This window comes from Pteronotus mesoamericanus, unplaced genomic scaffold (assembly GCF_021234165.1).
Source record: "Pteronotus mesoamericanus isolate MK-2021 breed Mesoamerican mustached bat unplaced genomic scaffold, CSHL_Meso_final contig_74, whole genome shotgun sequence".
Taxonomy (NCBI): Eukaryota; Metazoa; Chordata; class Mammalia; order Chiroptera; family Mormoopidae; genus Pteronotus; species Pteronotus mesoamericanus.
In genome coordinates this window covers 14,970,566-14,984,976 of record NW_026555247.1, presented here as the reverse complement: position 1 = coordinate 14,984,976, position 14,411 = coordinate 14,970,566, and the positions used below count along the sequence as shown (strand labels likewise).

The following is a 14,411-nucleotide window of genomic DNA, read 5'->3' as shown; positions in this document are numbered from 1 at the left end:
TAGCTGCATAGGGAAGAGGACTAATGTGTAAAAATATTGGTTACAAAAAAGGCAAGAAGGAAACTGCATAATAGAGCTGAAAAGGGGAAAGATTAGACCACAACGAAGGGAGGGAAAGAAATAGACATGAAAACAAAAAAAGCTGACAGAATTTTTAAAATAAGAGCTGTAAGTAGAGAAGTGCATACTTATGAATCACTGAAAGGAGGTGCTGTGGTCACATGGACTATATATGGGGTGTGCATCACCCCCACATGATAGGCAATGCTGGGGACACTAATGGTGTCTCACAATAGATGTGGGCAGAAGGTCAGTAGACACAGACATACACAAGTAAGCAAGCAAGGAAGAAGGGGGCTGGCGGGGAGAGGTGCGGGATGGTGGAAAGAAGGGGGTGGGTTAGAGGAGAAAGGAGAGAAAGGAGGAAAATTGAGCTGAACTGGGAACGTCCAAAAGGCAAACTGATTTAATCTAGGAAGGGCCGAAGAGGAAACTCCAATGTACTGGGCAATATTTCAACGAAAATTCGGGTGCACTCAAAAGTGGGGTTACTCACTGTGGAGGATTCCCTGTTTCTCTTCCTGAGTACAGGCCCCTCCGCACACCTGGGCAGCTCCTCCCAGCAATTGAGAGAATTTGGATAGCCCTGTCCCCTTCTCTATGACATCACATCCTACTCTACAAAGGAAGTAAAAGTGCCAAGAATTACATCATGAAGTGGATGAGAGGCAGGAAGGAAGTGATGAAGCCACACAAACACCAGAAGCCACCCTCAGTTCCTGGAGGACAGAGAAAGGAGACAGAGAAGAGGAGGTTCCTGGGTGTGGGCAAACGGCACTGAACTAGCTCTGTGAACATTAAAAGAACAAAAAGTAGAGAGAAATTACCTTCACAGAACAAAACAGTGATACCATCAAAATAATGTGACACATGGCAGAGACATGAATCAGACTCACAGGCAGCCATACTCAGACACTGCGATGGGGAGGAAGTCACAGTCAGAGGGAAATGGCATCCTAAGCCACCCAGCCCCAACGACCAGATTGCCCCAACGATCTCCTCGCACGGAGGTATTAGTTAGAGTTTCACGTGTCCTCCAAAATGATACTCTCTGGATTATCCTTCATGACGTTTTCAAATACTAGTATTTTAATATGCTTTCATGATTCATTAGTACTTATTCTGAATTTAACATGTTCCTCCAATTGCTTTCCATGTTGTACCTACTTCTTTAGAAAACGGGGTCAAGGATGCAATAGAGCAGAGAAGGAACTGGATTTTTAAGGCTATTTAGCTCAATAAGATTTTTTCAGAAATAGATCCAATAAATATTTTGGATCATCAAAATGAGTTCAAACTGGCTTGGGCAATAATGATGTAATTGTGACAAAATAGGAAGTCCAGTTTTAAAGTTTGTCATGGATAATTTAAAATGACCTTCCTTCTGATAGCAAAAATTAAAAAAATGCAAACTCATAGCCATTTTATTAAAAACAAAATGCACCCACAGGCCTACCACCAAGAATATAACCACTGCTAATATTTGTTTTCTTTCTAGTTTTTCTTTTATGTTATTTTTAATATAATTATATAAAAGAAATGTATACACTATTAGCTGTCATACTTTTCTCCACATAAATTGAATTCTTCAAAATCAGCATCATAATAAACATTTCCTTGAGAGTGGGTATTATTTATATTGTCTTAAAGATTCAATTACTAAATATAGATACCCGAAGAATACACTGAATGTAACATTTTTAGAGTATTATTGAGTCGAAGAATGTGAGTTCTGTTATGTCTCTTGACATACTGCTAATTGTTTGCAGAAAGATTTTAACAATTTATACTCTCACCAAGCAGAACTTAATCTACCTCCTTCACCACAGCATTACCAGTATTAAGCATTATCTCAGTAGGTCAAGTAAATGGTAATTCATTGTTGTTTTTATTATACTTCTGTAATCACTAATGAGGATAAAGATATTTTCAAATGAATGTCCTGTGGGATAGGATATGACACGGGATATTTCTGTTTTTCTTATTAATATGCAAAAAGCTCTATAAAGTATGAATATTATCCATTATTTTCCATATCAGTAAAATAGTTATTCCTTTTGTTGCTTATTTTTTGGATATTTTAGGGAGATATGCAAAGTTTTCTATTTTCAAATGAACAATTCAGGTTTTTCTATTGTGACACTGCTTCTATGTTTAGAAGTTCCTTTTATGCAGAAAGCATGCAAATATCTACAAACATTTCAAGTGCTTTTATGTTTTAATTTTTAAGTTCATCTAGAATTTTTCTTTTTGTACTGAGGCAAAGCACTAACTTAAGCCTCCCACCTCCCATTAATAAGTCAAGATTCGACAACATAATTTGTTTCATAAGCCTGTCAGGATTAGTTAGGCATCCTCTACCACCTACTAATATTAGGGCAATGAAAACCCTTCTGGATGGGAAACGAACGAGTAAATGTGGGAACCCGTTATTTGAAATGCACAAAAGCAGAGCTGTTATTGTTGAGGCAGGGATGAGAGAGCTCAGAGGCCCCATACTTTCTCTTAAGGCTGAAGGAACTTCTGGGCATTTTCAGGGTCTCTGAAATGAACTGCAAGCCACTGTGCTTGGGGCTCATCCAAGAGTCCCGCTATATTCCACCGAGCTTTCAATCAATTGTCGTGCCAGCACCACACTGCTTTAAATTGCTGTCATATTACAATACATTTTACTATCTGGACAGGACACTGCCCTCATTGTTCCTTCTTAAATTTTTAATTGTTCAGTTCTTTATATTTCCAGATGAAATTTAGATCGGAATTAAATGAGACATCTAATTAAATTTTTAAGAAATTTACACACATTGTTCCATGTATTTAAGTTTTATTTTATAAACTATAAGCTTTTTATTGTTTTACATTTTCAGTTGCAACTATGAATACTCTTTCACATAATATTCTCAAACTGCATTGCTAATACATACAAAAGCCAGTGAATTGTGATAATTATTGTCTATATGAACAGCAAATTGAATTCTTAATAGTTCCAGTAGGCCAGAAGTACAGAATCATATTTCCTTCAAATAATATGAATTGTGTCTCCTTTCTAACAGCTCTCGCTGTTTTCTCTTTCCTACATTATTCACTTTAGATAAAAACTGATCTTTTCTAGTCCCTGTCAAAAAACTTTTGCTGAAAAATGAGCTGTTTTATCATTTATTTCCTCAAAAACAGGCCCCTAACACCACCGAGTTTCCTTAAGAATGTCCGTAGCTAGAATGAGTTGAACTAGCAAGTGCTGCCAAAAGAAGACTGTAATTGGAAACCACTGGCCAGATATCACTGTCTCTTCTATACAAATCAAAGTCAGAAACAGCATTCAATCTTTCCATAAAATGTCCTTTCTTTCTATGTAAAACAAATTGTTCTCCATGTCAGAGCTATATTTGGGATTCCTCTTCACTCACACACTCTAAGGTTGTATCTTGCACCTCTCCTGCTCCTTCCTCAGGGACTGAAGTCCTTTCCATTCTTAACTACCCTCTTTCTTCTGCACCGCTACCCCAAGCAGGTTTCAAATGAAGCATCTCTCTCTGTAAAGGGGAATTTCCATGGCTAGGGACACAAATATATACAATCAGCTCCCTTCCTAGCAAAGGATCCTCTTGTGTTTTTGAAGATGTGAACAGACGTGTAGAATTGGCAGATACACCAGTGGATTGATTTCACCCTCTTTACTTATGTGACCGACTCTATGAGAGCCTATCTCAAAGATATCTCAATTCATGAAACCTGAGGCAGGACAACTCATCCCAGAAACCTCCTCCTCCAGACTTCTACACGTCACAAGAGAGGGAAGAGAAATACCCTGCAAAAAAGGATAGTAATATAGTTAAGAGAAGGAGAGAGTAGTTTGCCAAATCATCAAGGGCACAGGCCAAGCTAAGAATGTATTTTTCTGCTTTAGGTTCAAACATGTTAACCTACTAAATATAATGTTTCAAATATTTTAACTTACTCAAGATTTCTTGGTGTCTCTCAAACAGAAAAGTCATTTCAAGTATCCCTAAGATAAACACATTATACCAAGTGTTCATCAAATGATTAAAATAGTTATTTGGGGGCCCTAAATAAAATATGCTGAGCTTACTTATTTGATTGCAAAATAAAAAGATTTCCACAATTTAAAATCACATCTATGGTGTATGTTTAGCTTTGTGGAATCCCAAATGAGTATCAAACACCAGGCTCTCTCCCCTTTGCTAACACTGTTGTGTCTTCCCTTAATCCATACTGGCATTTCATTAAAATACTCAGCTGTCTTAGGTAAATTATTTGGGGATTACAAATTAAACCATTACACACACACACAAACACACACACACACACACACACACACACACACACACACTCTCTCTCTCTACAATTAGAGTGCTTTCACGCAACATATATTATTTCATTTGTTTTCACACAACACATATTTTTATTTCATTTGCTTTCATACTACAATGTTATTTTATTTGACTTTTACAACAATTTGGGCAGATACAGAGAGAAGGCAATAACTTATTCAGACATTCACAAAGTTGAAGTAATTGGCCCAAGGCTATAAAACTGGTAAATGGAAGGAGAAGACTTGTATACATGATGATGTTGATGGTGATAATATTTAAATATAGTAAGAATAGCTAATACTTATTAGACAGCCCCTCTGTGCGAAGTGTCTAGGGGATGTGCATATAGTGCAATAGATTCTGGGATTCATATATTTAACATTCTTATTTCCACTATTCCTGAGACATCTCAGAGATCCATGTCATTTTAATGAAACATGAATTTGGATCACTGGTAGTATTCAGATGAGGAAATAAATCATGTAAAAAATGACAGCACCTCGCCTAAAGCTAAATTAGGTTATTCTCTACTCCTAACATATGTGATTACAAGGTAAGGGTTTAAAGACGGTGCTTATAATTTTTCTATTCTACTTACATAAATTTTAAGGGAAATTGTATGCCATATGCCATAATAGCATTTGTGATTGGGTGGCTTAAAAAACACAGAAATTTTGTTACAATGGCCTTGAAAATCAGGCCTACTTCACCCAGAAGAATGCAGCCTCCAAGAGCATAAAGCGGCTATGAGGTCTGGCAGCTGGTAGGTGATGGGTCTAGCCCACCTGACACTGGAGGCTGCTCTTCCTGCTGAGTTGAATTCTTTCTCATCATGATCACAGGGTCCTTACAGGAACTAAAGGCCTGTAGTAAAGACATTTATGTACAACATCTACCTCATAATCCCCACATCAGTAATCTCACAATTAAGAACAATCAGATATGTTCTTGAACTCTCGTACCATGGTTTAAACCATACTTCCTTTGGTGGAAGCTGTCAAAACTGTCGTTAATTGTCACTATCTATTTAATGATATTCTTTCTGCAACACTGCAAGCCTCATGTGATCAAGGACATTGGTCTTCATTCATGCCTTTAGCTCCAGATTATGACACTACTAAGTAGGCTTCAGTGAAGACCAAGTTAATGTTGGGAGATGTTTCTAGTTGTTCTCCAAGACAAATCTTTATAGAATAATAAAAATGGTTATGAGCTTTGGAGTCAGGTGGACCAGGAAACCTTCACTCACTACCTGTCGGATCTTAGATACTTAAACTCCCTGAATCTCAGCATCTTCATTTCCTCATTTATTAAAAAAAAAAAAAAAAAGTTGAGAGAACTTAATAACATAATGAATGTAAAGCACTTATTCTGATATAACAAATGACTACACAGCAATATGTGTTAATAATCATTAGCTAATACTATTCGCTGGTGGAAAAAACAGCCCACTTTGAGCATCGCCTAGACCAATCAATCTTTTCAATACAGAGAAGAGAGCTATAAAAAAATGATGGATATTAAATGTGTTCTCTCTTTGAGATTTCCTGCATAAACTGCACCAGAGTTCTACAAGTCAGGTTAGCCCCGTATTGCCATCCTTCATCATCTGACCGCTGCCAAACTTGTTCCACCACAGATTCCCAGGTAACTCTGCACTACTCTATGCCTAGTTTCACCACGCAGCAGTCTTTCTCTGTTTGTCAGGAGGGATTAAGCCCTATGGCCCTCTTTGAGACGCTGCTCTGTTACCTAAGAAGAACAGCACACTACAGGGACACATTATCCTCCTATACTTGTGTTACAAATCAAGTAAAAATGTAGAGTATCAACTGTAACAACTTACTTCCAACAATATATAATTAAAGACAAATTTACAACTGTGATATAGAGTATCGTAACATATCCATCAGAAGAAAATCCGGCCTTACAGGAAAATTATTTTAGTTACCCAGCTTCATCAAACCTGAGCACAGCAGAAAGTAGTGTCTTTCTGAGGCCTGGAATAGTTTAGAGAGTATTTATTACCTGAATTTGCAATTAATATTGAGAATTGAATTCTAATTTCCTATGAGATTTTGGCAACTCTTCTCTACCTCAGTAAGTTTCTAATCTTTTGAAACAGTTGACAGTCCTTTTTTAAACAGAAAAAGAGGTGAGAAACACCCAGAATTTCTATAGTGTTTTTAAAAGTTTTAAAAATTATTTAAATGATAACACATGTGAATCCATTTTAAAAAGTAAAACATCTCTTTAATGAAAAAAAGGTCCTTCTACCATAGAAATTTGCAGGCAATCTACTTTATTCAGAACCTACTAACTGTTAAAAAGTTTTTTCTACAAATCATGTAAAAAATTATGCTTTCTTATCACTTCTACTATGTAGTACTAGTTTTTCCTGTTGAACCTGACAATTACTTAATATTAAATTCCAAGCACTTTCCTAACAAGTAGCTTAAAGTAAGGTAATTGTGTTATATGAATTTACAAAATGGGGTCCAATAATTTGTTTACCTGATATATTGTCACCTGTTTTAAAACACTATTAGGGGGCTGGTCTCCCTTTATTTCCAAGTTAACGGCAATTCAGTTTCTTCCATCAATTCTTACCTAAAATAGCTCACAGGCATTACCTCCCAAATCATCCTTGTTTGAATATGCTCGAGTTTGCCAGTGTCACTTGTAAAACACAGCATGCCTTAAAGAATTATACTAATTAAAATAAATTAGCTAAATACCATTGATAAATATTTTTTACATGTAGTTTGATCAAAACATAATACACTATTACTTCCCTTTTGCTAACTCCTGTTACCATAGTAACGCAACCTAATACTACACTTCCTCTTTAGTACTCCTCACACTGTCATTCAACTAAAACTTCCAGGTCTGTAACATTTGCTTCTGAAATCACATTCATAACTCTGTGGTGTATTTCCCAAACTTGTGAGACATAAATAGCATATTTTGCCATGTATCATGCACACCTATGTTTTTGTGTGCGTGATACATGGGATTAGTATGCCCATTATACCCATGGTATGTAATCATTATACCATGCATAACGCACATCGTTATTTTTCCCTCAAAAATGTGGGCAAAAAAGGTGCTCATTATACATGGCAAAATATGGTATATCTTTGTTTAATGCACTAGTGTTTGTTTCAACATATTTTTGTAGCCCCTGAAATTTTATTCCTGAATACTTGATTATCCAGAACAATAGCTACACATTGTATAGTCCACAAATTTGAAAAATATTTACCTCAGTTAAACATCATCTTATTAGGTTCAGGTTATTTATTCAAACATAAAAGTGCTTTTGGAATCATTATTATCCTGTCCTACAGCTCCATTTCCTTTTCTATTTTCTGATATCCACATATTTGACAAGTATGACTTTGATGTATTTCTCCAAGTTATTCATGACAGAGCTGAACACGCAATGAAAAACAGAGAAACACAGCACTGTGGCTGCCGCTGGGATCTCCTTTCAGACTGACACTGATTAGTGAATCAATATACTTTGTCTATAGATGCTCAATCTGCTACAAACTCGTTTAATTATACTATCACTCAGTTAATAGTTGTCTATCACTTTTCAAAGAGGTTCATAATAGACTATGTCAAATGACTGGCTGAAATTTAGCTCCAACAGGAGCACCCTCCTGATGTGTAACTCTCATAATCCTATCAAAAATAAATTAATTTAGTTTGACATGAATTAACTTAGAGGATCCATATGCCTTCCAGGGATCATTATTTCCATTTTCAAGTGCTCACAGTCATCTGTTTAATAATACAGTCTAGAATTTTATTGAGAGTTGAGATAAAGCTCAGTAGTCTATGATTTCAAAAAATGTTCTTTTACATCTTTTTTTTCAGTTTATTGACTTTAAAGACAGAGAGAAAGGAAGAAAGAGAGGGAGAATGAAACATCATTTTGTTGTTCCACTTATTTATGCATTCATTGGTTGATTCTTGTATGTGTCCTGACTGGGGATTGAACTCACAACCTTGGTTTATGCAGATGATGCTCTAACCAACTGAGCAACCCAGCCGGGGCCTGCCTACCTCTTCTCTAATAATAACAATAGCAAACACTTACACAGCAGATACTCTTCTGCATCAAGCATTATTCTAATATGTATATAATCTCACTTATTCCTCAAAACAATCATTTTACTTACAGGGACTATTCCTCATTTTACAGATGACAGACAAGGTAACTCAGGTGAAGAGAAGTTACTCTAACTCTCCCAAAGTCACACAGCTACCCAGGTGGTTCAGTTCTTAGGAAAATCCTCCCCTTTTGTCTCTGATTTTCCCCATGGTTGTCAGCAGTGCTCCTGATCATTTCTGTAGATCTTTTCAGTATCTTGTCATTGAGCTCATAGTTCATCATTTCTCACCCCATGCAAAACACAGTGGATATAACTTCCATGTTACTTTCCTTATCACACCTTGTTAAAAAAAAATGCACTAGTTTAAAAGAAAAAAAATACAATGAAATATTTCAAAAATGAGATTTTTTTTCTCATTTTTGATAAGAAGATTGCTGTAACTCTACTAATTCATGGCTGCTAAAATGTAGAGGCAAATATTAGTTAAAACCCATTCGCTAAATAAAAGAATATTAGTCTGTCAGAGCAAACAAAGGTTTTCCTATTTCTAAACTAAGACAACTGTCTTATATAGATATTCATATAGAGGTACTAGGTAATAATGGACAAGATCTTCAATGAAAGTTTCACAAAAGCAGACATATGACACCTGTAAATTTTGTTGCAGAACATCTTATAAAAATCTAAACATAACACAAAAATATAACTGAGAATAATAATTAGGTCAAATAATCCAAGTATATTGTTTTCCCAAGGTCTAATATGATTGAATTAAGATTATGTACTCTAACCAACTTGGAGTTAACATTTTACTACTAAAGACAGATATAATAATCTTGAGAATCAGACTTGCAGATAGAAGAATACAGTATTATGAAAATCAGGGAGCATAACGTACTTGTATGTCCACATACGAGAAACTAAACAAACACCTGTCCATATGAAAAAAAACCTGTGATGAAAGCCAGCATTCTCCTCAGGATGGCATTCCAAAGCAGCAATCAGTTTAGACTCCGACTTTGCACATCATGGGAACTCTTACAAGGTGCTCCTATTTAATAACAGCAGATAGTACTTATACAATTCCAAAAATATTTTGTAATAGAAATAGGAGTCACTTTTATAACAATTTGAATTATGTTAAAGAACTTAATTCTCAGAATCACCTATCAAGGTAGATTCTTTTTTTTTTTTTTTTTTTGGTAAATGACAGAACTGAGAAACAGATATATTAATTCACTTATAGCAGGCTCCTTCCAGGTAGTAAACAGAGCTGGAATTAAAAAAAATATGCCTTTGGACTCCAAGTTTTTCACCATCACAATACAGTACCTTGTAGCAAATAGTACATTATTTGGAAAGTAGTTTAGCAGTATCATTAAAATATAAAAGGTAGGCTGTCCAGTTTGCTGAACCTAATCCATCTTTAGGTATTTTTCTTATAGAAACCCACAGCTCATCCTGCATGTACAGTAAAACATTATTTGAAACTTTTTTTTTTAAAGACAGTCTAAGAGGACAATGGTTAAATAAGGCATATACGCACCATTAAATAATACACAGCCATAACAAAGAAAATAGGGACTGACAAAGAATGATGTCCATGAGGAAGTGATTAGTAAAGGTAAGAAAGTTGCAGAACACATGCATAGAGGAAGTATATATTCAAGTGCATGTGGTATACATATATGTATACACACACCCACACCCACAACCCCCTTCACCACCCAACACACACATTCACACTGTATAAAAATATTCAAACAGTGAACAATTGTTACCCTGCAGAGTGGCAGAAAAATACTTTAAAAATATTTTTACATTTAGAAGCATAAATTACTTTCATAATCTTTACACTGTGTATTATATAATTTACATAATATACGCTTACATTATATAATATTTAATGACATATAAAAATCAGTTTCAAAGCAAAATAAAAATGAATACTCAAACAACAAAAGAAAGAGCCGTATACCTTAAAATCTAAAGCACAGTGCAGAAAATAAAATATAGGTATATTGAATTTTTTCCAAAACAAACATTACTCATCATTCAATCTGAGTCAGGAAAATTCTTCAGTGTTATTCTCACAGATAGTCTGAAATGACATAGCATCCAGATGTAGCTGCCAAAACGAATTAGTTGTAAAATATATCTTGAGATAATTGTAGAAAATGACTTCGTTATATGGAATTATTTGATTCTGACCACTTAAATGTTGAAGAATGACAAAGACAATGATGCTTTCTTTGTCAGAGTTAATAGCAGCCCTTTTCTCCTGACTGTAGTTAAACAACAGCCTTACCTCCTCAATAATTCATTGATTTAACAAATATTTACCAAGCGCACACACACACCAAAATGAAATACAACAAAACATATTATCACCATCTCTTGAGACACTTTTACTCTGGTTTACTGTAGTTGGGGAGGGGAGGGTAGCAAACATCTGATTCACTTAGAAATAGATTTTAAAATAAAAGGAAAGAGACTAAGCCATGTATTTTCTTTCATATTCATTCAAAATGCCAATTTAGTTTACATAAAAATGACCTTTGCCTCCTCCATTCCCAAGGGTAGTATTATAATTCAGATTCTATGCACTAGTAATGTTCATCATGTCTTTTTTCCTTTTTGGTCGCTGCTTTATTTCCAGTACCCAGCACATTGTAGGCACTTATTAAAACTTGTCTAATGAATGAAAACAAGATAAACAAATGACAAGGAAATAGTGATGCGCTGAATTTATTGGTGTTTGTGAACTCATTCTTTATTTCTAACAAATACCCTTTCCTACTTCAATTTGAATAGAAGCTGTCATACTCCCGTAGGTCCTGAGTTATCCCCTAATGAGGGGGTGGTGGGATGGCAGGGCACAGGTACACAACGTGGGCCAGTCGCTGATCTTCCCCAGAATACAAATCTAAGTTGCTTTCTCGTAGTAACACCATGTGATGAGACCCTGAGATTTGCTGGATGCTGTGCCCCTGGCCATGTGGAAGGAGGCAGGTTTAGAAAATAAGGCTTCTGTGCAGCGAGAAGGAGAGCTGAGAGCGTCCTGGGCACATTCATTGCTTCTTTTCAGGTGTTCCTGAGGGCTTTCATTCACCTGTATTGGTTGATGTTTATACAAGTCTTTCGATAAATTCTCCTTCTCACTTAATTGGTTAGATTTGGATTTTAGTCTCTGTTGGTGGCTAAATGTTCGTGGCTAATGTTTCTTATATTAATTAATAAGCCCTTTGTTGGTTCCTCTCATGGGATTTTTAAGAATTACAAAATAAATAAATGATATTTCTTTCTGATGTTAAACTTTGATTCCTTTAGAAAATGAATAGAAGAGTAGTTATTGGTAAACTTACTTTTTCCTCATTGGTAAACTAAATTCTTAATGAAATAAAATTTGGGAATGCAGATTGTTAGCCCTTTGTCAAATATTCACTTTGCCCCATCCAGAGACAATAGATAAAAAATTAAACTGTATAAAATTAAGAACTCACCAGGTGAAGCTATAAATAATTCTAGCAATTTAGAGGTCTTTACCTAGAACTCACGTTTGATAAGAAAAACATTTTTGAATCCCAGCCTTCAGAAAGAGGACCAACATTAAAATGTGTGTGTGTGTGTGTGTGTGTGTGTGTGCGCGCGCGCGCAAGTGCAAGTACACGCGCATGAATCAGGTCTCTTAATATTTTAGCAATATGACTGGGAAGACTTCTATAGGCCCAAAGGCTTATGAGATGTCAGTCTTTTTGCTCCCCTGTTTCTGATTGGAGTCATGCATAAAAACCTACCATAACTGTTTATACTAAAAACCAAGTAAAAGATCTCCCACCAGCTTTACTATGCTCAAATAATAAAGGTAGCATTAACGTATCTATATCAAGATTTATGCTAAATACATTCTTGGGGGCAACTACTTTTTATATTCCACTTGATATACTACCCACCTTAATATTAGCCATGTTTTCTAAACCCCTCTCCATCTTTCCCCCGCTTTTTGGTCCTGTTTCATCAAGTATGTGCTAGAAGAATGAAGGCCATATTTATCAGTGCACAAAGCAAACAGAGCTGGTTTCGATCAGCCAATATTTGTTAATATGAAATATGGGCTGAGTCTCTGTAAGGAGGCAATGCAGCATTAAAAGTTATCTTTGCCAACATAAGATTCATTATGAAATCAGATAGTCTCTATTGCTTTCTAGCCTTCCTCACTCCCGAATTTACCAGTAGAGTTCTACATACAGCCAGGCTGGGAGCTCATTATACTATAATGCTATATTTAGATGTCAGAATGAAGCAAAATGATTAGCTCTGATGTGATCAAAATATCTATCCCTTTGAAAGAAAAATGAGTAAGAGTTACCTATTAACCAACTGTAAATTAGCACTTACATAAAGTCTTACTTATATTTTTTCCCAGATGTTGCCATGTAGCATTATTAAATTATGCCTGGAATATACACTGGGTCAGATGTTTTTCTCTTAGGTTCACTCAACTACAGGCAGTAGCCACTAGGCCCACAGGAATCAAATCTTCCCCCATGAAAGCTGTTCATAGGAAAAGTTTCGAAGGCTCTGCTAACTACCTTGACATTCAGGTTTTAAGAGATAACTACACCTGCCATCAGGTGTAGAGAACATATAGGAAAACGAACACTGGAATGTCCTGTGGGGATCCTTGTGCAAGGGGGGATAAAATGTAAAACATTTCATCTCCATATTATTGGGAATTAAAAAGGGAAGGTCTGTTCTGTGACCCTAGCAATTCAGTGGTGACCTTACCTATAACAATCATTGAATAATTAAGTACCTACACACCCACATAAAAGACAAAAAATCATGACAGAATTCACTGAAAATAAATGTGTCCAGCAGATAAATTCTATCATAATGAAAAATATAATCTAACACATAAAGGATCATGCATTAACAACTCCATTCCCATCTGAGCAAAAGATTGCTAGAAAATTCTAGGAAATCGAGTTTTGAGTTTTTGCAATAGAGCGTGCAATAGATATGGCTGCATACTGGTGAGCTGAAGGGCTGGACAAATATTGTTCATCTGGTTTAAGATGCATATGGTCAACACATTCCTTGTGGTATGAAAGTCTGCAGGCTTTCAAGACAAGTTTTCTTCCTTTTCTCCCCTTTTCCTACATGAAGGGGTAGAGCTCAACAGGGAGTCTCTCAGCTGTCAGGGATTTCTTTATGCTACAGGTAGAGAAGAGTGGAAACTGGTGGGAAATAGCCTAAGGGTCACTTTGCTCTCAATGGAAGTGAAACGCAGACAGGAATCTTGGAGACAGACTGGGAAATATTATCCCTTACTGGGGGTGCTCCTCTCCACCAGCACTCCTCTAGGCAAGCCAGAGAGACAGAGAGGCAGACAGATGTGGGGAGGGAGGGAGGAAGGGAGGGAGGCAAGGAGGGAGGCAAAGAGGTGTTATTACAGTGTCTGCTTTCCTCTTCTCAATGGTGTGTGGAAATCTGGCCATACCTTTTCAATGAAACACAATTTGTCTGGACTTGGGAACTTGAACTTATTTAAACTGTCCAGGTGCCCTTTTTCTATCTCTTCCACTATCTTGGAATTCAATTCCCTATTAACAATAATTGTTCTCCTCTTTCTGGTTAAAAAAAAAAACTTTCCTCCTCAATAGACAGATGGGAGGAAAAGCAATTATTTTACAAGGCAAAACTACTAACAGAATTATCTCAAGATAGAATATAAAAAAAATTTTCCTTGTAATGAAAATTCTCTATTGTTTACTGGTTTAAAAATATCAAAGAATAAACACTGCAGTGGATGATTCTACAAGGCAATTTAATGTAATGGAGAAGAAAAAAGGGATTTAACCTTGTTTGCCTTACTTACCTCTTAAACATA

The 14,411-nt window shown here is 35.9% G+C and overlaps 1 protein-coding gene across 1 annotated transcript in view; it reads right to left on the bottom strand.

The window, feature by feature from the left end:
* ASXL3 (ASXL transcriptional regulator 3) overlaps positions 1-14,411 on the bottom strand; it is a 164,958-nt gene that overhangs the window by 139,000 nt on the left and 11,547 nt on the right. The window contains exon 3 of the mRNA XM_054583813.1: positions 12,472-12,546. Within this exon, the coding sequence (XP_054439788.1) occupies positions 12,472-12,546 (75 nt within the window). The remainder of the gene's footprint in view (positions 1-12,471; positions 12,547-14,411) is intronic.